The 24916-nt window shown below is 47.1% G+C and overlaps 1 protein-coding gene across 2 annotated transcripts in view; it reads left to right on the top strand.

Annotated features, from left to right (window-relative positions):
* The window catches only part of PPP1R13B (protein phosphatase 1 regulatory subunit 13B), a 122342-nt gene that overhangs the window by 94972 nt on the left and 2454 nt on the right, over positions 1-24916 (top strand). For both annotated transcript variants that reach the window (XM_007987958.3, XM_007987959.3), the window contains exons 5-15: positions 2506-2607; positions 6299-6473; positions 7339-7535; positions 10533-10673; positions 14297-14477; positions 18035-18204; positions 18542-19043; positions 20559-21328; positions 22104-22241; positions 22315-22448; positions 23267-23433. In XM_007987958.3, coding sequence (XP_007986149.3) covers positions 2506-2607; positions 6299-6473; positions 7339-7535; positions 10533-10673; positions 14297-14477; positions 18035-18204; positions 18542-19043; positions 20559-21328; positions 22104-22241; positions 22315-22448; positions 23267-23433 — 2677 coding nt within the window. The remainder of the gene's footprint in view (positions 1-2505; positions 2608-6298; positions 6474-7338; positions 7536-10532; positions 10674-14296; positions 14478-18034; positions 18205-18541; positions 19044-20558; positions 21329-22103; positions 22242-22314; positions 22449-23266; positions 23434-24916) is intronic.

Raw genomic sequence — 24916 nt, 5'->3', positions numbered from 1 at the left:
CTATTATTAAAAAACAAATTTTCATTGAAGGGTTTTCATTTTCTTTAAAATTGTGGAAAAAGTGCTTCTTTTTTCCCAAGTTTTCACATTGCACAATTACTAAAATGTAAATTGTTACATATTTGTTGACTTACAGGTTTATGGTAGCTTATGTTTTTATAACCCATTTAAATACAATTAAAGCACACAGGCATGTTCACTTTGAAATAATTCATTCAGCTGTACGTTAGGATTTATTACACTTTTCTATATATAAGATCTTCAGTAAAATTTCATTACAATATTAGTTGATGTATAAGATACAATGACTGAATTACTTATGACAACATGGCATATCTTAATTTTGTACCTAGAAAAACACATGCAACATAAAGAGTAGAAATGTTTGTATTGGCAAATAAAATACTTTTTGGTTTAGGTAAGTAAAATATTTTAATAAGCTCTTTTATTCATAGATACAAACATCAGAACACCAGACAGTTAAATTTCTCTTCTATCCTCTTTTCATTGTTTTGTGAAGCCTTTGGTAGGGGAGACCAAAAAGCTAGTTTTTGATTTTTTTTTTTCTTCAAGTTGTGAAATTATAAAATTAATGTTAATTGAAAGATTTGTTGAATAGACATAGTTTTCCTCTAGTCAAAAAGTATTTAAGTCTGGGCACACTGGCTTACACCTGTACACCTGTAATCTCAGTGCTTTGGAGACCCAGGTGGGAGGATCGATTGAGGCCAGCACAGGCAACATGTTGAGACCCCTGCCTCTACAAAAAAATTTTAAAAATCAGCCAGGCATGACGGCGTGTGCCTGTAGTGCTAGCTAGGCGAGAGGATAGCTTGAGGCTGCAGTGATTGCATCACTCTACCCCAGCTTGGGTGACAGAGCGAGATTCTGTCTCTAAATTAAAAAAGAAAAAAGAAAAAAGCTTGTACCATATTGTTTGCTCAGGATTCTTAGATAAACAGACTGGTGGTTCCAGTTAAGGCTGTTAAATCCGGCCGGGCACAGTGGCTCATGCCTGTAATCCAACTGTAATCCCAGCTCTTTGGGAGGCCAAAGCAGGCAGATCACAAGGTCAGGAGTTCGAGACCAGCCTGACCAATATGGTGAAACCTCATCTCTACTAAAAAACACAAAAATTAGCTGGGTGTGGTGGCGGGCACCTGTAGTCCCAGCTACTTGGGAGGCTGAGGCAGGAGAATTGCTTGAGCCCGGGAGGCGGAGGTTGCAGTGAGCCAAGATTGCGCCACTGCACTCCAGCCTGGGTGACAGAGCAAGACTCCCTCTCAAAAAAAAAAAAAAAAAAGGACTGTTAAGTCCTGATCCCACGTTTCAAGAGTCAACAGTGTGCTCAAACATCCGTCAAAGAAGTTTAGGAAGACATGGAGCCGGAGGAACAGAAACTGTAACTGACTATTAAGAATTCTAAGAGGTTTAAGGGTGGAGGAAGGTAAAGGTGTCCTAAGAGTATATATGAACCTAGAAGTAGAACACGGGGGCTTGAGGAGGAACTGTGTGGCCTCCCTGCTCAGAACTGAAGGGTTTGGAGATGGGCTTGTGAGAATGGAGCTCTAGGGCTTTAATGAGCTGCATGCCTCTAGGCATGCTCCTTCCCTCACCCCCATGGCTCCTCACCCAGAGTGGGGCTCACATCACCCCTGCAGCCCCATGCAGATTTGTTTTGAAGAGCATATGCCACAGTGCTCATAACATGTCTGTCACCGTACACAGTGCACGTGGTGTGGGCTTAGTAAGTAATGAACTGTGAGTAACAGTCAAGAACATAGACTCTGCATCTCTGCTCTGCCTCACAAGCTGACTGGCCTGTGCTTGTGTTCTTATCTGTAAAATAGGGATGTAACAGTACCCACCTGATTGGTCATTCTGAGGCTGAAATGGGTCCATATATATAAAGTGTTCAGTTCAGGGCATCATTGACAGAATGGAGAATGGAGAAACAGCCAATTGCATTCCTCTAGATGTTACTTTGCATGTTGATTTCACATATGTAATTCTTTCGGATGATGTGTTCATGTACGTCACACATATGGTGTTTTTAGTTATTCGTATATTAGAATCCACTACATATTTTCATTTCCTGAAGTCAGGTGATAGTGAGATGACATTTGTTCTTAGGTGTTACCTGCGTATTTATTTTTTTGGTTTTGTATCCTTAAACATTTGACAGCCTCATTTGCTCAAGTATACCTACTAAATTGTCATTCCAGAAGGAGGAATGTCACTTACAATACATATTTGCAAATGTTTGCTTAAACTTGAGCCCTTACTAAATACAGTATCTGATGTTTATGCATTAGAAAAACAGTTATTTATATTTAATAAAAGCAGTCTACAGTTAGGAAAAGTTCTTACAAGAAAATAAACTAGTTGGTACTCTCCTAATTTCTAGGGATCCTCTCTAAAGTCCTGATATGTGTGAGTTTTGACTCTAGAGAAAGACAATTATGCAGATAAACGTATGTTCCAAAATAAGTGCTTTTTGTTTAGGTTGGGAATCCACGTGTTGAACTTACCCTCTCAGAGCTCCAAGATATGGCAGCTAGGCAACAGCAGCAGATTGAAAATCAGCAGCAGATGTTGGTTGCCAAGGTGAGTTATAAAAAGAGGTATTGAAACATCGTTCAAAAAGTACCTTTTTTAACCATCATTTTAGACTGGGGTCAATATGTTCTTGGGTAACGCTTATAAAATAGGACCATGCCATAGGAGTGCTAAGTGCAGTCTTTCTCTCTTTGTTATCACTTCCATAGTAATATATGCATACTCTAGTTTCTGGAAGTTGGGAAGCTATCAGAACAAGAGTATCTCACCTTTGACAGACACAATAGACACCCCAAACAGGAAACTGATGATCTTATTAAAATCATAGATAAAATTTTTTTTTTTTTTTTTTTTTTTTTTGAGACGGAGTCTCGCTCTGTCGCCCAGTCTGGAGTGCTATGGCCGGATCTCAGCTCACTGCAAGCTCCGCCTCCCGGGTTCACGCCATTCTCCTGCCTCAGCCTCCTGAGTAGCTGGGACTACAGGCGTCCGCCACCTCGCCCAGCTAGTTTTTTGTATTTTTTTAGTAGAGACGGGGTTTCACCGTGTTAGCCAGGATGGTCTCGATCTCCTGACCTCGTGATCCGCCCTTCTCGGCCTCCCAAAGTGCTGGGATTGCAGGCTTGAGCCACCGCGCCTGGCCCATAGATAAAATTTGAAAATGGGCCAGGCACAGTGGCTCCTGCCTGTAATCCCAGCAGGCAGGAGGATTGCTTGAGCCCTGGAGTTCAGGACCAGCCTGGGAAATATAGGGAGACCCTGTCTCTACAAAAAATAAAAAAAATTAGCCGGGCATGGTGTCATGTGGCTGTGGTCCCAGCTATGTGGGAGGTTGAGGCAGGAGGATCACTTGAGTTCAGGAGCTAGTTATGGTGAGCCAAGATCATGCCACTGCACTCTAGCCTGGGTGACAAGAGTAAGCGAGACCCTGTATTAAAAAAAAAAAAAGAGGGGCAGGCGCGGTGGCTCATGCCTGTAATCCCACCACTTTGGGAGGCCAAGGTGGGCAGCTCATAACGTCAGGAGTTCGACACCATCCTGGCTAACACGGTGAAACCCCGTTTCTACTAAAAATATATTTTAAAAAATTAGCCGGGCGGGGTGGTGGGCGCCTGTAGGCCCACCTACTCTGGAGGCTGAGGCAGGAGAATGGCGTGAACCCGGGAGGCGGAGCTTACAGTGAGTGGAGATTGCGCTGCTGCACTCCAGCCTGGGCGACAGAGCAAGACTCCATCTCAAACAAACAAAAAAAATCGGGAAAAAAGAGTGCTTTTGTTTTCTCCTTTTGCCTCTGGGTATGCTCTTGGCTATGTCATTGGTATTAGTGTTCAAGAAGAAAGCAGCAATCCATGATGAAAACACTGATCAGGGCCATCAAGACAATGACAGGTGGTTAACGGGGCTTTCCAGTGTGCCTACTCTAGGTTGGACTTGTTTGCTTTATTACACTGTGGGGCATAGATAATGCTCATTACATATACTGAGTTCTACACTGGTTATTGAAACTGGAATTTTTCTAAATAATGGTTTAGTCATACGTAATTGAAACCTCACATCTATCACACATGCCTGCTGGAAATGATCCATGTTGTAAATGATCTTAAAATGTTCCAAAACTGGCCGGGTGTGGTGGCTCACGCCTGTAATCCCAGCACTTTGGGAGGCCGAGGCAGGTGGATCATCTGAGGTCAGGAGTTCGAGATCAGCCTGACCAACATGGCGAAACCCTGACTCTACTAAAAATACAAAAATTAGCCAGACGTAGTGGCTCATGCCTATAATCCCAGCCACTCAGGCTGAGCAGGAGAATCACTTGAAGCCGGGAGGTGGAGGTTGCATTGAGCTGAGATCACGCCATTATACTGCAGACTGGGCGACAGAGCGAGACTCTGTCTCAAAATGGAAAAAAAAAAAAAATTCCAAACTGCTTTAAAGATAATGTTTTTAAACATTACCAACTAGGTTCTTAATTGCTTTCTTCTGTAGAGAGATTTTCTTTATGACTAAAATGTTCAATCTGAATTTTTAAAAAATGTGTTGAGTGACTGTATACTTTATTGTACTATCCACTTTTATGTAAATAATAATTTGGGTTGGACTTGTTTTAAAAAGTTGTCTCAACGTTTATTAGATGTATGAGAATAAACATGATTAAAAGTTCAATTGGAAAGTGTCCCATTAATAAGAGTTCTGAGATAAAATATACATAGTATTATGTCATTGTAAAAATTTTCTAACTCTACTTTTAATTTTTTTCCAAATACTGAACCAAGAGTATTGCTGTTAAAAATAGTTGTAGATATTTTCAGCAATGTAAATCACAAGTTAATGCTGCATCTTAAATATTTAAGCACATATTGCTTTACCTTAGAGTGTAGTATGTAGTGCCTTCATAATCACACCTCAAATCTCTCCTTATTTAGGTATATTTTATGCATAAATATGGGATCATGAATATTTAATGTTGACTCTTATCTTTAAGGTATGTTTTCACATTAATAGGGAAAACCCTATTGAAGAGTATTGCATATATTGTTATTTTTAGATTGTTTTGGCATTGTTTGACTCTAAAATGTTTTATTATTGAAGAAACTAATCCTGGAGAAAGCAGACAGTTCCTTGATTGTTCAGTATCATAAAAAATTGAAGATTTATCTCCTTACTGATCACCTTATCTCTTTTCAGTGTAAAATCCTCTGCTGGTCAGTGTTCATGTCCTTTAGGAAATGAATTAGATTCTTGTAAGCCACTTTGTAGCAGCACGAAATGTATTACTTGCAGCAGGAAAGTAAGGCTCACTGGGACTTCACAGATGTGATAGAGTGAAGAGGAGATTGTGTTAGTGCATGTTCTGCTGCTGGGAGGTTTTCTGCAGAAGCGCTTATATTAACTGGTGTAGATCAGTGTGCATAAGAAAACCCTCTCTCACCGGGCACGGTGGCTCACGCCTGTAATCCCAGCACTTTGGGAGGCCGAGGTGGGCGGATCACAAGGTCAGGAGATCGAGACCATCCTGGCTGACACGGTGAAACCCCATCTCTACTAAAAAAATACAAAAAAATTAGCCGGGTGTGGTGGTGGACACCTGTAGTCCCAGCTACTTAGGAGGCTGAGGCAGGAGAATGATGTGAACCTGGGAGGTGGAGCTTACAGTGAGCCGAGATCATGCCACTGCACTCCAGCCTGGGCGACAGAGCGAGACTACGTCTCAAAAAAAGAGAAAAAACCCTATCTCTTAAAAAACCCCCAGCTCTTACTATTTCATACTTAGGTATGCCCAATAATTTCAGTTTTGTATGGTCTAAGATTCCTCTAGTGTTTTAGTATTCATGAAGATGAATGATACTGTAGAATACTGTCACATTTTTGAGTATATAAAAGTAATCATAAGTTTCAGTTTTCTTTTTTCTTTTTTTTTTTTTGAGACAGTTTCACGCTGGCACCCAGGCTGGAGTGCAGTGGCACGATCTCAGCTCACTGCAACCTCCATCTCCCGTTTTCAAGTGATTCTCCTGCCTCAGCCTCCTAAGTAGCTGGGACTATAGGCGCCCACCACAATGCCCAGTTACTTTTTGCATTTTTAGTAGAGATAGGGTTTCACCATGTTGGCCAGGCTGGTCTCAAACTCCTGACCTCAGGTGATCCACCCACCTCAGCCTCTCAAAGTGCTGGGATTACAGGTGTGAGCCACTGCACCCGGCCTTCAATTTCCAAAGTTACATTTTTCTTTCTTTTTTAGGAACAGCGTTTACATTTTCTAAAGCAACAGGAGCGCCGTCAGCAGCAGTCTATTTCTGAAAATGAAAAGCTTCAGAAATTGAAAGAACGAGTTGAAGCCCAGGAGAACAAGCTGAAGAAAATTCGTGCCATGAGAGGACAAGTCGACTACAGCAAAATCATGAACGGCAATCTGTGTACGTGCCTGCAACACCCCCTGACACCACTCTCACCAGGCCCAGATCCAGTGAAACAGTCTAACTGCCTGACAATTCAGTCACAAATTCACAGGACTAAATAGGAAGTGTGCTAAAGTTTTGCTCTGTTATTTGCATCTGAAAGGATGGGTTGGTTAGGTTAAGTGATCTTAGAATTGTGTAGTCCCAGCTACTTGAGAGGCTGAGGTGGGAGGATTGCTTGAACCTGGGACGTCAAGGCTGCAGTAAGCCATGATCGGGCCAGTGCTCCCCACCCTGAATGACAGTGAGACCCTGTCTCAAAAAAATAAAAAGATACCTTGTGACCCTTAGATGCAGTAGAAAGATCCTCTCGTTACATTGGTACCAGTGGCCCTTTGGATTAGGGTGGGGCACTCCAAGACTTACTCATTCAGAGGGTCTGTTTTTCTTGAATAACTTAACTTGTATCCGTGCATTAAGATAAGTTATGATGATGCTCACTTTTTTTCTGTATGAACTCTTATTCATTGGTTCAGTCTATGCCTACTTGTAAGTCACAGTGATGCATGAGACAGGCTTGGATGGCCCTGCCTTCACAAAACCTTTGGTCTCAGAGATTTCTAAGTCACTTGAACAAACTAGCTTATGGACTGATTACCCTAAAGAATAGTCAGGAATTAATGCAAATATAATTATTTGTTTTATGAGTAATCAGATACATGTGTCCCAAAGGCTTTTTGAAATGTGTTTTGGATTCTGCATATCACAACTTTCTCCAAGGTCTGGCACTAGATGATACTAGAATTAAGTTCAGTGTAAGAAATGAGAAAAAAAAAAGGATCAACTAAATGTTTTATCTTTTTTTGTGTGTGGGCAATTATAGCTGCTGAAATAGAAAGGTTCAGTGCCATGTTCCAGGAAAAGAAGCAGGAAGTACAGACTGCAATTTTAAGGGTTGATCAGCTTAGTCAGCAGTTGGAAGATTTAAAGAAAGGAAAACTGAATGGGTTCCAGTCTTATAATGGCAAATTGACAGGACCAGCAGCGGTGGAGCTAAAAAGACTGTACCAAGAACTACAGGTAACTCCTGGGTCTGGCAGTGGTTGTATTAAAACATTCTCATCTTTCTATCTTTTGTTAGCGTGGGTTGGAAACCTTAGGAAGTGGAAACAAATTAGTAGATTCTAATTTAATAGTAGGCACGAGTTATATTCAGTACAAAATAATTTTTAAAATGACTTGGGATAGTTCGGGTGTGGTGGCTCACACCTGTAATCCCAGCACTTTGGGAAGCCGAGGCGGGCAGATCACAAGGTCAGGAGTTCAAGACCAGCCTGGCCAATATGGTGAAACCCCATCTCCACTAAAAATACAAAAATTAGCTGGATGTGGTGGCGCGTACCTGTAGTCCCAGCCCCCAGACAGAAGAATCGCTTGAACCCAGAAGGCAGAGGCTGCAGTGAGCCAAGATTGCACCACTGCACTCAAGCCTGGGCAGCAGAGTGAGACTATCTTAAAATTAAAAAAAGGGATATAATTCACACAGCATACAATTCATCCATTTCAAGGATACAATTCAGTGGCTTCAGTACCTTCACAGACTTATCAGTTACGTCCACCACCACAATTAATTTTAGAACATTTTTATCACCCAAAAAGAAGGCCCATACCTCTTAGCCATCACCCCACAACCTCCATTCCCTCCCGAGCCTGGCAGCCACAAATCTACTTTCTGTCTCTGTGGATTTGGCTATTCTGGACATTTCATATGAGTGGAGTCATGCAGTACAGGTTGAGCATCCTTAATCCGATAATCTAAAATGCTTCAAATCTGAAACTTTCTGAGCTCCACTGTGGCATGCAAAGGAAATACATGCTCATTGGAGCATTTTGGATTTTGGATTTCGGATTTCCAAATTAGGAAGGATGCTAAACAGGTAAATATAACGTAAATATTTAAAAATCTGAATGAATCCAACGTCTGAAATGCTTCTGGGTCCCCAGCATTTTAGTTAAGGGATATTAACCAAAACACACCCTGTATGTGGTCCTTTGTGACCAGCTTCTTTCACTTAGGATGTTTTCAGCACAAAAGAATTTAATAATAATCCAGTAAAGAATTAAACTTAGGTGATATTTTAAGGCCTTTGTGTAAACTCTTTTGATGAGCTAGGTGCCTATTGTTAAATCCTTGTCTTAGCTCAGACTGCTGTAACAAAATATCATAGGCTGGATGGCTTAAACTATAGACATTTATTTCCCACCATTCTGGAGGCTGGAAGTCCAAGATCAAGGTGCCTGCAAATTCAGTTCCCATTGAGTGTTCACTTCCTGGCTTGCAGAGAGCCGCCTTCTCACTGTGTCCCCACGTGGTGGAGAGAGAGTTTTAGTCTGTCTCCATTAACTTCATCATGGGGGGCCCCACGCTCATGACCTTGCCTAAACCTAATTACCTCCTAAAGACCCTACCTTCAGACACCATTACGTTGGGTTTAGGGCTTCAACATAGAGATTTTGGGGGACATATTCAGTCCTTAACAATCCTCAATATTTTCATGTCTCAGAAGTTGTCATTCAGCAGGTGATTTTTCAAGCCAGAAATAGGTCTTGCTGCTTTATTAGCACTTGCTAGAAGAAGTATTATATCATTTTATGAAATGAGGGTATTTAACTAGAGTAAAATCACTTGTGGCTGCTGTTCTTTAACATACATGCATAGAAGTACTACAGTATTATAAGGTTTCATGACTTCTTTTACATTTTAAGCGAGGTTTTAAGGATTTTTTGATGAAATGTGATGAGTGTGATATAAGGATGTCATTTATTTCCAGCTTTTTGGACTACAATCCAGGTTTGTTTTTTGTTTTTTTGTTTTTTTTTTTTTTTGAGATGGAGTCCGAGGCTGGAGTGCAGTGCCACGATCTTGGCTCACTGCAACCTCTGCCTCCTGGGTTCAAGGGATTCTCCTGCCTCAGCCTCTGCAGTAGCTGGGATTACAGGCGCCTACCACCACTCCTGGCTAATTTTTGTATTTTTATTAGAGACGGAGTTTCACCATGTTGGCCAGGCTGGTCTCAAACTCCTGAGCTCATGATCTGCCCACCTTGGCCTCCCAAAGTGCTGGGATTACAGGCGTGAGCCACCGCGCCCAGCTTGCAACCCAGTTTCTATTGTTGTTGTTTCGTTTTGTTTTAAGAAAGAGTCTGACTCTGTTGCCCAGGCTGTAGTGCAGTGGGGCAATCTTAGCTCACTGCAACCACCGCCTCCTGGTTTCAAGCAGTTCTCTTGCCTCAGCCTCCTGAGTAGCTGGGATTATAGGTGCACGCCACCACACCCGGCTAAATTTTGTATTTTTAGTAGAGACGGGGCTTTACCATGTTGGCCAGGCTGATCTTGGACTCTTGACCTCAGGTGATCCACCTGCCTCGGCCTCCCAAAGTGCTGGGATTACAGGTGTGAGCCACTGCACCTGGCCTGCAGTCCAGTTTTTAAAAGTACATTTTATGTCCTGTTGAGTATACACATGGACGTGTGTATGCACTAGTGCTGTGGGCATCTGAAAGTTTAAGACAACTCTTACTATGGGAAGTACACTCTGATATTTTCTGTTCTATCCTAGTTCATTTCTTAAAAATGCTAGTTGCAAGCCACTAAAATGACGTAAAGGTGCTTCACTTGGTGATTCAGGCCATCATTTTTGGTCCTTTTTGAATTTCCTGCTGCCTCCACAGTAAGGTGCATCATGTGGTAGGCTCAGGCCTGAAGCAGCTCCATGGAGTGGAGCAGATTTTTCTTTAGTTATACCGCACTCAGTCTCCGTAATCATCATTGGCACTAGTCATTTCGTGTGCTTTGAAGAAGATGCATCACAGATGTTCGCTCTTTCTTTGTTCCATGAGAACTCTGTCCTGGCTTCATCTCTGCTGTACCTGTGAAATATTTCACACAAGGTGGCAGTGCATGCATGTAAATATACATCAGAACTTAATGCTACTTTTTCTTTTTTAATCTCCCTGGCAATGAGAATTTGACTTTTAATTAACGCAAATCATAAAAGTTGTATTTTGTGGTTTGTAGATTCGTAACCAGCTTAACCAGGAACAAAATTCAAAACTTCAGCAGCAGAAGGAACTCTTAAATAAGCGCAACATGGAGGTGGCCATGATGGACAAGCGAATCAGTGAACTGCGTGAACGTCTCTATGGGAAAAAAATTCAGGCATGTGAAAAAGTTTTTGTGAGATAAACTACTAAAGATAGTTTATCCAAGCATTGCTCATCTTCTGTAAGTAGCATTATGCTCCCCCTATCCGCTGTAGCTGATAAAACATAAATAGGCCATAAAACATCAAAAATGACAGAACAAAGTTCCTTCTCCCAACAACTCATTTGTTTCCTAGTGTGTGGAGGCAAAACCATCCCCAGCCTGCACCCTTGCTCTCCGTGTCCTGGCCTTCCTTCCTCCCCATGTGTTTCTTCTGTCTCCTCTTCACCGGGGGATGTTGTTGGCTCTGGAGTCGCAGCATCTGTCATGGTCTGCACTCTGCCATTTTAAGCTGTGCCGGTTTGAGCAGATTCCTTGACTTGCATAGCCTCATGTTCTTGCTGTAAAGTGATTTGTCCTACCTGCCCCATGAGTTGTTGTAAGGATTCTTATAAATAAGCCATGTGGAAGGATTTTGTAAACTCTTGACCAAAATGCTACATAAGGGGTTGTACTTCTAAAAAATCCTTATTTGATACTGAATTTCAAAGGTAGTAAATACTCATTGAAAAAGTAATACAATAAAATACCCATTGAATAAATACTCATCGAAAAAATAATACAATAAAATACTCATTGAATAAATGCTCATTGAAAAAATGAGTATTAACCTTTGAAATTCAGTATCAAAGATTTTGGACTTGCCGGCATCCACAATCACATGAGTCAATTCCTTAAGATAAATCTCTTAAGATAAATACAGAAATATTTAAGGGAAAATGTGAAAGTCCTTTCCACCTGTTCTCTAGAGGTGGTAATTGCTAATGGTTCCAGTCTTTTCCTTAATAAAGACACAAAGGTGGCTGGGCGCGGTGGCTCACGCCTGTAATCCCAGCACTTTGGGAGGCCGAGGCAGGCGGATCACAAGGTCAGGAGATCGAGACCATCCTGGCTAACACAGTGAAACCCCGTCTCTACTAAAAAAAAATACAAAAAAATTAGCCGGGCACGATGGCGGGCACCTGTAGTCCCAGCTACTCGGGAGGCTGAGGTGGGAGAATGGCGTGCATCTGGGGGGCGGAGCTTGCAGTGAGCCGAGATCGCGCCACTGCACTCCAGCCTGGGCAACAGAGCGAGACTCCATCTCAAAAAAAAAAAGACACAAAGGTACAGAACTGTAACTGAAAATGGGATTGCAGGAATTACACTAGTCTCACTGTCTCACCTAGTCTTTTTTTAACTGCAACACGGGTGTCTTTCCAGGTCATTACCTCATTCTGGTTGTACCATCTGAAAGCTATAACCAGAGCCTGTAACCCTTTTACCACCCTCTGTAGTCAGACAGGGAGTCCTGAGTCTTGCTGCCACTCACAGTGCATTGGTGAGCACATGTATCACTGAGCCACCTGCATGGAGGAGGGGCACCTGCACTCTGTGTCTTTGGCTGGATGTGGCACTTGACTTTTCTCGCACCTGTGGCACTCAGTTATTAAGGGAGCAGTGCCTGAATGCAGAGCTGAGTACACTCTGCCCTCGTGGTAGGAGAGTGGCACACCCACTCTCCTGACCCACCAGCAAGGATGCCCTTCCCACATCTCCCTTCTGCATATAGTTTGGTGACAGAAGAGTGTCCTCTTGTTAGTCTCTGCTTCTCTGAAAGATGCTCTGAGGAGGCAGCATGGGCTTGAGGGACTTTGCCTAGGGGGAGTGGGTTTAGAGGGTGGTAGACGAAGAAGGGGGCTTCCAGTTCTGTGAGTGTCACAGTTTCTTATTTACAAATCTGCCCTTCTTTTAAAAAAACAAAACAGTGAGTTTAAAGGTCAGTAATTTGTACAACTTTATGATTTCAGATGTTGGTTTTCCTTTTTCTCAAGATTAACAACAAAGAGGCCATGTAAGAGAGAGGCTGCAAGCACTTTCTCTGTGCTTACGTATGCTCTCCAGTAATGGCGTAGTAGTCAGGGCTCCCCAGAGAAAGAGAACCAGTAGCGCGTGCGTGCGCACGCGCGCGCGCATGTGTGTGTGTGTGTGTTTGTGTAGAGAAAGGAAGAGAGATTTATCTTAAAGAATTGGCTCACGTGATTGTGGACGTGTGTGTGTGTGATTTAAGGAATTGACTCACATGATGGTGGACATTGGCAAGTCCAAAATCTGTGAGGCTGGCCAGCAGCCTGGAGGCCCAGGAGAGATGTTGCAGCTGGAGTCCGAAGGCTGACTCTAGGCAGGATCGTGCTTTCTCAGGGCATCTCTCTGTTTCTCTTAGGGCATTCCACTGATTGGATGGGACCCACCCACCTTCTAGAGGGTCATCTGCTTTACTCAAATCTACCAATTTAAAAGTTAATCTCATCCAGATTGGAGACTGTTATTCTAAGTGAAGTAACTCAGGAATGGAAAACCAAACATCGTTATGTTCTCACTCATAAGTGGGAGCTAAGCTATGAGGATGCAAAGGCATAAGAATGACACAGTGGACTTTGGGGACTCAGGGGGAAAGGGTGGGAAGGGAGTGAGGGATAAAAGACTACAAATTGTGTGCAGTGTACCAGTGCTTGAGTTCACCAGATCTCACAAATCACCACTAAATAACTTACTCATGTAACCAAACACCACCTGTTTCCCAACAACCTATGGAAATTAAAAAAAAAAAAAAAATTAATCTCATCTAGAAAATACCTTTTCTATAACATGTAGTCTGGTGTTTGGCCAAATAACTGGTTACTAGCCAAGGTGATGTATAAAGTTAACCATCACAAATAGCTAGATTCATTCCACCTACACTTCAAGGGATCGCCTTGAAGCAGTCAGAATTTTTTATTTTTTTGCGGAGCTGCGTCTCCACCCTGAGGTCCTAGGCAGCTTTGAGCAGTTGTGAAAGCCACGACCCCTCACCCCAAGATGACCTAGGAAATGATCTCTGCTCACGCATGTAGAATCTTACAGACAATCAGATGGGTTATGCATCCCATTTAGAGCCTATATTGACATCTCAAGGAGTCAGTAGTTCTCTAGAATCCCTATTCCAGGCCCCATTGTTCCTGAGCAGTGTTACGTGAACAGTGTCCTCTGTCTGTGGCTCTGTGTCCTGGCTGAGAAGGGCAGCGCTGCCTTCAGGGAACTGGGCTCATTGCTCGGAGTCAGAGTCTTCTCTGCTCACTGTGCCCCATGTGGCTTGGACAGTACTGACTACAGCCCTTCTCCTGACTTTACAGGTGTGGGCACAGAGGCCAAGTCACCTGCCCAAAGCAGCACAGTGAGTAAGTGACAGAAGAGGGAATTTGAAGCCAGGCTGAGGCCTAGGATTTGACCAGTGTCTCTGTGCCCACCTAAGGGAGGAAGAGCATCCTGAATAAGAGGGAAGCTACATGTGGATCACGGGGAAGTCGCTCTGCCCTGGTGTCAGCTCCTCATGTGTACGGCTCCGGTTGGGTGGGTGTTGTCAGAGAATTGCTCATAGGAAGCTTCAGTTCCTTCTCCACAGTCTCCCCTTCTAGATGCCGATCTTTCCAGATGACACGCTTCCTAAAAACAAACCACTGAGTGATTGGTTTCTGTCCGAGCTGGCATTCTCTTGCACTAGGCTTAGGATTTCTTTTAATTTAGGGGAATCTTGACTCTCATTTCTACCCAATTTGTAGCTGAACCGTGTGAATGGCACGTCATCACCACAGTCACCTCTGAGCACATCCGGCAGGGTCGCTGCTGTGGGGCCTTATATCCAGGTTCCCAGTGCCGGAAGCTTTCCTGTCCTGGGGGACCCCATAAAGCCCCAATCTCTCAGTATTGCCTCAAATGCTGCTCATGGAAGATCCAAGTCCGGTGAGTGGTCCTGGCCCTCTTTGTAGGGGAGAGTTTGTGAGCAGGGAATGGGGCTTGTGGTGGAGGGGTAAGGGGCGTGGCAGGCTCCTGAGGCTCTGACCCACACATCATCAGACTCCAGGCTCAGTCTCCCCCTGAGGCATGTGGGGAGCTGTGTTCCCCCGTGGTAACAACTCTAAAAAGAAAACAAGTTATTTTTACTGAACCAGAGGTCTCTATTGTGTGGTTTTTCAAAACACAAATGATTAATTAAAACTCTGATCCATGGGCTGGGCGCGGTGGCTCACATCTGTAATCCCAGCACTTTGGGAGGCTGAGGCGGGTGGATCACCTGAGGTCAGGAGGTCAAGACCAGTCTGGCCAACATGGTGAAACCTCGTCTCTACTAAAAATACAAAAATCAGCCGGGTGTGGTGGCGTGCACCTGTAATCCCAGCTACTCGGGAGGCTGAGGCAGGAGAATCACTTGAACCCAGGAGGCGGAGCTTGCAGTGAGCCAAGATCGTGCCACTGTGCTCCAGCCTGGGCAACAAGAGTGAAACGTCATCTCAAAAAAAAAAAAGCTGACCCACAAGTGTCCTCTCCTACTGCAGGTTTAGTTACCCTGAGGACAGTGAGGGCCGGCATGGATGCCTCACCACAACTCAACTGCAGCCAGCCAGGTGCAGGGGCTGCCCCTACAAACAGAGCTCTGTCCTCATTGATCAAAGTCCACACATCATTGCTTTGGTCTTGACCTCACAATGGTGCTGTGTGATGGACTTGGGCCTCCAGCTCCGTGCTCCAGTGTAGTCCACGGGTGGTATCCCTGCCAAGCAGAGGGCAAGCTGTTTGTGGAGAGTCTGTTTCTCAACCAATGCATTAAAAGTGTTGGGACTTCCTTGCAGTAAGACTTTATGACTGGGGTTGACACATTTCCCTGTAACACACGGCGTCAGGAATCCCTGTCCTGATGTATTGAAACACACCTTCATTTATGAAAACAGTACTGTTAACTCTCTGGCCATCAGGCCTGTGTTTTGAGCCCCCTTTTCAGCATTGGTGGTGGATTTGTGCTTATCTTTGTTTGCTTCATTTTCTCTTGCCTGGCCCCCAGGAGGGACAGCGACACATCTGTTGCCCCCACTGGGGAGCTTGGGGCTTGTTCTGAACTCCGAAAGAGAAGGCCATCACCAGCCCTTGTGAGCCACAAGCCCCCACTCAGATCCCTTATGGCCGTGTCTCAGCAGCCACATAAAGTGTGGGGTTGGCATGAACCCCTAACTACAGCTTGCTCTGCTAAGCTGTTATTTATAGTTTTAACCACCCTGTGGTAGGAGTAGATATTTGTCTGTTTCCAGTGGGAGGTAATTAGCACAGCCAGCTACTTCTCTGCTGACTTCGTTTGAAAAACTCCCCAAGCTGAGAATGTCTGCTGTTTCCCATCCCTGTTGGTGTCTGCTGTGCTGCCTCAAGGGGTTGCAGGAAGGAGATGCCTTCACAAAGCCCTGGTCCTAGTCTCTGCTGTGGTTTAAAGTCATGGACACAGGAAACCTGTGCTCGCCTTCAGAGTGGGGACAGAAGCTCAGCCCAGAGGTGGAGCTGGGGTGTGAAACCTCCTGGCAGGGACTCTAATCCCTCGCTGTTGGCTGTCCTGGTTCTGTGTCACACAGATGGCCACAGTAAACCCAGAGTGACCAGCTCATGGACAGTGTCAGACCTCGACGTCAGGCCTAACTATGGCTCCTCGCGGCCCTCTGCAAGCCCATTTGTAAACCGTATGTTGGCTGACAAGCTTAGTGGGAAGCTATGTCCTCTTTAATATGTACAAAATCAACTGTCACTTGTTTTTCCAAACTGACAAAGGTCTGCTCATCACATCTAGACTTGAAAAAGATGCCACACAAACTTAATTTGTCCCTTTCTTCAACAGACAGGTACAGAGTTTGGGTGGGGCCACATGCACCCTCCCATCCTCAGAAAGGGTGTGACACCGAGGGACAGATGCTGGCATAGCATGGGTTTTGTTTTGGAGGGTTTTTTGTTTGTTTTTACAAAATTAAGATAATTTTCTGAGTTTATTAAGAGGCTTTTAGTTTTACAATCATACTAAAAGATAATTGTTCCTCTACAATGAAAACAAGTGATTTTCCTTCTATAACTCTTGCCTTGTTTTGAAGAAAGGAGAAAATTGCTTTTTGGTCCCCACTATGGCTGATTTCCATAAAACTTCCTGTTGCTGGGTGGTTTCTGAAGCAGCTGGACAGCCACATTCCCTGTGACCCTGAGAGCACAGGCCCTGTTCTCGGGGAGCCTGCAGGTTTCTGGCCACACATCCTCCAGGCCACACGGAGCAAGATGGCAGTTGGTCCAGGGGCCTTGGAATGCCTCGCCAGGACCCACGGGGCTTGACTAGAGCTGTCGCAGAAGCTGCTGCCTGGAGCCAGCAGTGATGTTTAGCAGCGTCATACTTTAGCAGCCTAGCAGTGTATGCAGCTGGGGTTGCAGTGCTGCTGCATCTGGTTGGTTTGGCTTAGGAGCCAGCCATGTGAGGCTGCGGCTGGTGGGCCCCTGTGTTGCCCAGGCGCTCAGAGTGCAGTTGGGAAGCTTCCTTGTCATGTTCTATGAGTCCAGAGTTCTGGCTCAAGCGTTGTTGTGAGGACCAATCATTTTCCTGCTGCTGCTTAGTTGCCTGTGCTGGCAGATGGGATAGGGAAGGGGATGTGCTGTTCCTGCCAGGAGGGCCCAAAACAGTCCCTCTGATTTCTGTCTTTCCCATATTACTGGTGGCGCTGGAAGTGCTGAACACTTTAGTTCAGTTCAGCACCTGTTCCTGTGAAAGAAAACCCAGGAACCTGTGTTGTAATGGACTTTAGGCCACTGTGAGGGGTCCTGTGTTACCAGGGGACACTTCTGCACCCTTTTTCAGTTTGGAAAATACTCCATAAAGAACGTATCATTTCAGTGGCTTTCCTAAAAACTTGGGGTTGATGACTGGCTTTCTAATCACTGCAACAGAATGATAGCCTGCTCCTCCTGCTACGCACATCAGTGGGGACTTGCATGGGCCTCCTGTGATCATAAGTGACCTTAGAGGGCAGAACTTTTTATCTCAGTAATGAAAGTGCTACAGGTCAAACCTGTTATGAAGTCAAAAGATCAGTCTTTTCTATTGCTCTATGTAATTGTGTTTATAAACAGTGTTTCAAAAGTAAGGGCCAGTGCTTGTTTTATTTGGTGGGGCTAATGTAATGGCTTTGACCTGTGTTGAAATAGGGCGCAGCCCCGGGCCCGCACCAGTGGAACCTTGGTTTGGCGTGAGTCTCTGGTAACACTTGAGGCGATTTGGGGATTGGCAGTGAGCTGCCAGCAGAGCCCGTCCCTTGGTCTTGTGCACGGGTCTGTGGGCGCTGGAGGAGATCAGTTGTGCATGTGGCTGGTGGTCGGCCACTCGGTTGATGGATCAGCATCAGAATGGGATGTCCCAGTGCTGTTTTTGTCTCTGGCAGGTTGTTATTCTTAGGTTGGTTCAACTAATATCAAGAAAAGTTTTACTTAAGTTCTGTGTTCTTTTCAAGCTAATGATGGAAACTGGCCAACATTAAAACAGAATTCTAGCTCTTCAGTGAAACCAGTGCAGGTGGCTGGTGCAGACTGGAAGGATCCGAGCGTGGAGGGGTCTGTCAAGCAGGGCACCGTGTCCAGCCAGCCTGTGCCCTTCTCAGCATTGGGAGCCGCGGAGAAGCCGGTAGGCAAGCTCTTCAACAGAGCTCTCTTCTGCCTTCGTACTAATCTAAAGGATATGACTTGGCAGGAGGCAAGTTAATCCTGTTATTGTCCAGACAACACCCGAAGTCCTGAGAGGGTTACTGGGCGCCAAGAGCCTGAGCAGCCCACGAGCACACACACCTCTCGGTCAGAACGTTTGCAGACAGGCAGTGAGCTCAGCAGTGGGCCCCATGCCCTGGCCCCAGCCAGTTTGACGGATGACAAATCCTACTGTGTGTTCTTTCGGGAATGTGGGTGGAAATATGCTTAACTGCTCAAAGGGTGACTTTGTTTTTCTTCTTAACACCTAAACTTAGGGCACCGAGATGGGTAAAGTGCCACCTCCCATCCCGGGTGTAGGCAAACAGCTGCCTCCAAGCTATGGGACATACCCAAGTCCCACACCTCTGGGTCCTGGGTCGACAAGCTCCCTGGAAAGGAGGAAGGAAGGCAGCCTGCCCAGGCCCAGTGCAGGCCTGCCAAGTCGACAGAGGCCCACCCTGCTGCCCCCCACAGGCAGCGCCCCCCAGCCAGGCTCTTCACAACAGATTCAGCAGAGGATTTCTGTACCGCCAAGTCCCACGTACCCGCCAGCGGGACCACCTGCATTTCCAGCTGGGGACAGCAAGCCTGAACTCCCACTGACAGTGGCCATTAGGCCCTTCTTGGCCGATAAAGGATCAAGGCCACAGTCTCCCAGGAAAGGACCCCAGACAGTGAATTCAAGTTCCATATACTCCGTGTACCTCCAGCAAGCCACACCACCTAAGAATTACCAGCCGGCAGCACACAGCGCCTTCAATAAGTCAGTGAAAGCAGGTAGAGTGGGTTTATACTCTCCTTTTCTTGGGCTAGAAAATCATACTTTTAATTAAGAAAATACTAACGCATATCTTTTCTTTTTCTTTTTTTTTTTTTTTTGAGACGGAGCCTCGCTCTGCCGCCCAGGCTGGAGTGCAGTGGCCGGATCTCAGCTCACTGCAAGCTCCGCCTCCCGGGTTCACGCCATTCTCCTGCCTCCGCCTCCCGAGTAGCTGGGACTACAGGCGCCCGCCACCTCGCCCGGCTAGTTTTTTGTATTTTTTAGTAGAGACGGGGTTTCACCATGTTAACCAGGATGGTCTCAATCTCCTGACCTCGTGATCCGCCCGTCTCGGCCTCCCAAAGTGCTGGGATTACAGGCTTGAGCCACCGCGCCTGGCGTAACGCATATCTTTATATTTGGGCCATGTGCTATTTAGGGTTAAACTTAATTCTTACGTAAAAGTACAGCCTTGGGTGTCAGTGTGAGAAGGGAATGGAAGCTGGAATGCATAGAGGAGGCCGTTTTGCAGATGGCTCACAGTTCTCTGACTTCCTGTCTGAGCGGCCGCCTCTCTGTGCTACTTAGGAAATCCAGCTCCAGGAAGGGTGAGATGTTGAGAATTTCCTCTTTTCCTTCTGTTTCATGGTAACTTGTGCCAGGAGCTGTCCAGTGAGCAGAGGGTGGCCTTGACCATTGGCCCTCCTGGCAGTGGCTGAACCCAACCCCTGGGCATGGGCAATTTAAGGAGGGCATCTGCTGCTTAGGAGCCTCCCCCATAGCCCAGAGGAGAGGAAAGCCTTGGTTTGGGTTATGGAGCTCAGATGTTCTAAGAAGGCAGCTGAGAGAAGGTAACTTAGTTCCACACCTACCACAGAGGCCGATGGTGTTTCCAGCTCTTATGGGAGGAAGCCGTGGGTCAGTTCTAGGTTAGGGCCTCCTTAGACATTCCTGGGCATTGGCTGCAGCTTCTAGACTCATAGTTGAGGGATTCCTGGGCGTGCCTGGTCACTCCCTGCACAGGGACCTCCCAGGTGGTGGTGCAGTGTTCTCTTGTGGGGAGGGTTATGGCCATGGTGGGAAAGGTTTAGACCATTCACAAGAGCTCCTGGACTTCCAGGTAAAACCTTCCTACTCTGAGGAGGCGCATGTTTCTCCGTCATCTGAGTTAGTCCAAGAATCAGATGCGTGTTTAGTGGTTTTTGCCTTTTTCCTTGGCCAGAAAACAGGCAGGCTTGTCTGCGGCGGGAAAGTTGGGTTAGCAGCCTATTTTTTTCTTCTGAAAAAGCTCCAGTTCTGGAAACCCAAATATAAAAACCGACACATAAGAGAGGCACTGCACCTTTCAGAAGGAGTCAGTGGAGGCTCTAGGAGGTGGAGGTTTCCTCAGAGATTTGAAATGAGAATTAAGAACAGCAGCAGATGTATATATGTCTCTTTGCAGGAGCCTGTCTCTGGTGTAATCATAGGTGTGTATGACTAGACCTCTGCAGTGAGGTCGAAATTGCCTCTGCCCTTTGTGTCTCCCGCAGTGTATGGTAAGCCGGTTTTACCTTCGGGTTCAACATCTCCATCGCCGCTGCCGTTTCTTCACGGGTCGCTGTCCACGGGCACACCACAGCCTCAGCCACCCTCAGAAAGTGCTGAGAAAGAGCCCGAGCAGGACGGCCCCGCCGCCCCCACAGATGGCAGCACCGTGGAGAGCCTGCCACGGCCACTCAGCCCAACCAAGCTCACGCCCATCGTGCATTCGCCACTGCGCTACCAGAGTGACGCGGACCTGGAGGCCCTCCGCAGGAAGCTGGCCAACGCGCCCCGGCCCCTGAAGAAGCGCAGCTCCATCACAGAGCCCGAGGGCCCCGGCGGGCCCAACATCCAGAAGCTGCTGTACCAGCGCTTCAACACCCTGGCCGGCGGCATGGAGGGCACCCCTTTCTACCAGCCCAGCCCCTCCCAGGACTTCATGGGCACCTTGGCCGATGTGGACAATGGAAACACCAATGCCAATGGAAACCTGGAAGAGCCCCCCCCCGTCCAGCCTACAGCCCCACTCCCCGCCGAGCCTGCCCCGTCGTCAGATGCCAATGATAATGAGTTACCTTCCCCCGAACCAGAGGAGCTCATCTGTCCGCAAACCACCCACCAAACTGCCGAGCCGGCGGAGGACAATAACAACAATGTGGCCACGGTCCCCTCCACGGAGCAGATCCCAAGTCCTGTGGTCGAGGCCCCATCTCCAGGGGAAGAGCAGGTCCCTCCAGCACCTCTTCCCCCTGCCAGCCACCCTCCTGCCACCTCCACGGTGGGTGTCATTGCTAGACCAAAGCCTGGCCTTCCTGGTCATTCATGCAACTAGGACCTCTGGGGTCCTCCCTTGGTCAGGCTGTGCTGGGAGCAGTGAGAACCAGGGATGTCCCTGAGTTAGGTCTTGTGGGGAGGACGGACAGTCACACAGACCAATGGGGCATGAAAAGGCATGACAAATGGGGCTTGGCCACACTGTGCATGTGGCCAGGGAGCTCCAGAGGCTTTCCTGAGGAAGGCGAGCTGTCGCTGGCACCTGAAGCTCCTGTAGAGAGACGAGGGAAGAAGCATCTAGACAAAGGCCCTGGGTGGGAGGTCAGTGTTGATGGAGCAGAGAGGGAGTCAGGCGCCATCTCAGGGAACCCTTGGTGGGGTTCTCTCCACTAGGATCTGGTGCTGTAGCAGGAAGAACCCTATCGCATATGGGCAGGAACGAGCTGCTGGCTCCCATCAGCTACTTGGCAGTCACACGCCACCTTCCCTCCCACAGGGTCTTCCGAGGAGTGGCCAGAAGCTCAAACACAGCCGTGTCCCTCTGTGAGTGAGCCAGGGACTCAGGCCGCAGGGCAGTGTTCTCCCTTATAGTGAGCATAGAGTGGCCCTGCCCCTTATTTGAGGTGGTCACCTGGGTGCTGCTACTGCTGCCACACCAGGGATGCTTCACGGAGCCACTGTCTTTGGGCTTTAGCTCTCACCACTCTTTCGCAGCAGGCGTGGGTTCTTAGACTTTAGTGGACCAGCTCTAACTGGAAAGCTTGCTTCCTTCCCAACAGAGCAAGCGGACCAACTTGAAGAAGCCCAACTCAGAGCGGACAGGGCACGGGCTGAGAGTCCGGTTTAACCCCCTGGCACTGCTTCTAGATGCATCTCTGGAAGGAGAGTTCGATCTGGTGCAGAGGATCATCTACGAGGTGAGCTGCAGCTGGGGACCAGTGCACGCTGCTGGGGGCGAGGGGGCAGGCACTCACAGGCCATGTGTCCTAGGTGGAAGATCCCAGCAAGCCCAACGATGAAGGGATCACCCCACTGCACAACGCCGTCTGCGCTGGCCACCATCACATCGTGAAGTTCCTGCTGGACTTTGGCGTCAACGTGAATGCTGCTGATAGTGATGGATGGTGAGGCCCTGTGGGGGTGTGGGGTGGAGAGATTTACTTTCCCTACTTTACATAAGGAAAACATGCATGTTCTAGACAAACAGGAAGCACGGAATAGAATTAGAGCAAGAACACCCATCATTTCATCCTTAAAAGATAGCTGTTGCCAGGGTTTCCTTGCCTATCTTTCCAGCCTTTTCTCTTGATGATTTTGTTAAAAACATGGCTGTGGTTATGCTCCTTCTGTGCCCCATCATTAACATTGCAATCTAAGCATTCTGTGAATCATTCCATCTTCCCCTTTTCACGTGTTCCATATGAACTCTTCACACTCTATGCTCCGTGTGAAAAGCAGCCTCGGCATCCCCCTGGGTCAGGCATGTAGGTTGTTGCATTGTTCATTTCCGTTTGCCTTCGGGAGCTATGCTGCTGGGCGAGACACATTGGTCTCCTGTGGGGGTTATTTTGAACTTTTAGACAGCTGTCATTGTGTTGTTTTTGAATCGTGGTAAAATACACATAACATAAAATTTCACATCTTAGCTATTTTTAAATGTGTGTTTCAGTGTATTATGTACATTCACATCACCATGCAGTGTGGCATGAATATCTGTGGATTGGCCATTTCTTAACCCATTCCCTGTGCCCCCTTTTCAAAATGTATGTATGGTCTGAAACAATTGACTCATGGAAATCATGCCTTTAAAGAAACAACACAGAAACTTGATGGCACAAAGGCGAACGCCTTCCATGAGATTCCTTAGAGGGAAATCTCTGAGGGCCGTGACCTACAGGACAGGCAGTGCCAGACCTGCACCTTCACCTGTGCTCTATTCCAGGACGCCGCTGCACTGCGCTGCCTCTTGTAACAGCGTTCACCTCTGCAAACAGCTGGTGGAGAGTGGTGCCGCCATTTTTGCCTCAACCATAAGCGACATTGAAACTGCTGCAGACAAGTGTGAGGAGATGGAGGAAGGCTACATCCAGTGCTCCCAGTTTCTATACGGTATGCAGGGGAGGCCTGGGGCCACAGTGGTGCTGTCTGCCATGGTACTGCCATGGCAATAGTCGGCAGGTGCCAGAGAAGCTTCAGCACAGCTTTCTGTTTGTTTTTTTAAGACAGGAGATAAGGTCTCATTCTGTCACCCAGGCTGGAGTGCAATGTTGCGATCATGGCTCACTGCAGCCTCGACCTTCCAGGCTCCATTGATCCTCCCACCTTAGCCTCCCAAGTAGCTGGGACTACGGCCTTGTCCCACCACAACCAGCTACTTTTTTGTACTTTTTTTTTTTTTTGTAGAGACAGTTTTTGCCATGTTGCCCAGGGTGGTCTCGAACTCCTGGGCTCAAGCGATCTGCCCACTTTCAGCCTTCTAAAGTGCTGGGATCACAGGTGTGAGCCACCGTGCCCGGCCGCACAGCATTCTCGAGCTGTTCCACCTTCTCCAGGGGCAGCCAGGATGTCTCAGTCGAGTGAAGGTCACACTGCCCCTTGTTTTCATTCGTGAAAACATGTTTGAAAGTCCGTGTTGTTAGAAAGATTCTCTGCCAGATTCCCAAGAAAACAGAATGACTTGGCTGTGCTCTGCATAGATGTTTTGCACCCTTGCTTCCGGAAGCAAGGCCAGCTCCATTCCTGGGGTGGCCTGGGGCCCTGGCCATTCCCCAGAAACATCTGATGAATGAGGCTCATGTCCTAATTAAGCTGCTTTAGCCAGGGCCACATTTTCCAAGCGCTGGAACATCTTCTCTATTCTGAGTATTAAACAGTCCCGAGTCACTTATTCCACACATTACTTGAGAACACACTGTGTGCCCTACACTGGACCCTAGGGTTGAAATTATCCATGAAAATAGCCAGGTGATGCCCTCCTTGGCCCAAGCTCCCGCAACAGAGCCAAGCAACAAATTCTCAGGCTGTGTGGTAGGGCTGGGGAGGCACAGCAGCCCCCAGGTAAGTCCAGCCAGTGTGAGGAGGCGGCTGCAGTCACAGTGGCACCACCAGAGGGAGGGGAAGCTCCCCACGGTCACCACAACTGGGCCTCGGAAGCAGTGTCCCCGCAGAAGGCCCTTTGTCAGGGACCCACAAGTAGCTGTTCGGTCAGGGCTCCGTTGTGTGTAGTTTGTTCATTGCCATCGAAGCACAGTCACAGCTGCTCTAGTTAGTGACTTTAGAAATCTGTTCTCGCTGTGATTGCTAAGTGTCACCTTAGGAACAGCACACCTTTGCCCTGGGACTCAGGAGCTCGTTTGTCCTGTCTGTCCTGCAGGGCTTAGGGCCGGCAGCAGGAGCAGCAGCAGCAGCAGCTGGGCCGGGCAGGGGAGGTGTCAGGAGGTATCAGGTGGGAGCCCTAGTCTCCAATAGTCTCATCTCCCACGCTGGCCTCTGTGGGGCCTGCTGAGAGCAGCCTCGGCAGCAGCATGACCGTGTCCTATTCCTTGAGCAGGGTCCCTCTCTGCAGGCCACCCTCTGCTGAGGCCTGACCATT

Source organism: Chlorocebus sabaeus, chromosome 24 (genome assembly GCF_047675955.1).
Source record: "Chlorocebus sabaeus isolate Y175 chromosome 24, mChlSab1.0.hap1, whole genome shotgun sequence".
Taxonomy (NCBI): Eukaryota; Metazoa; Chordata; class Mammalia; order Primates; family Cercopithecidae; genus Chlorocebus; species Chlorocebus sabaeus.
This window is presented reverse-complemented; position numbering and strand designations above follow the sequence as displayed.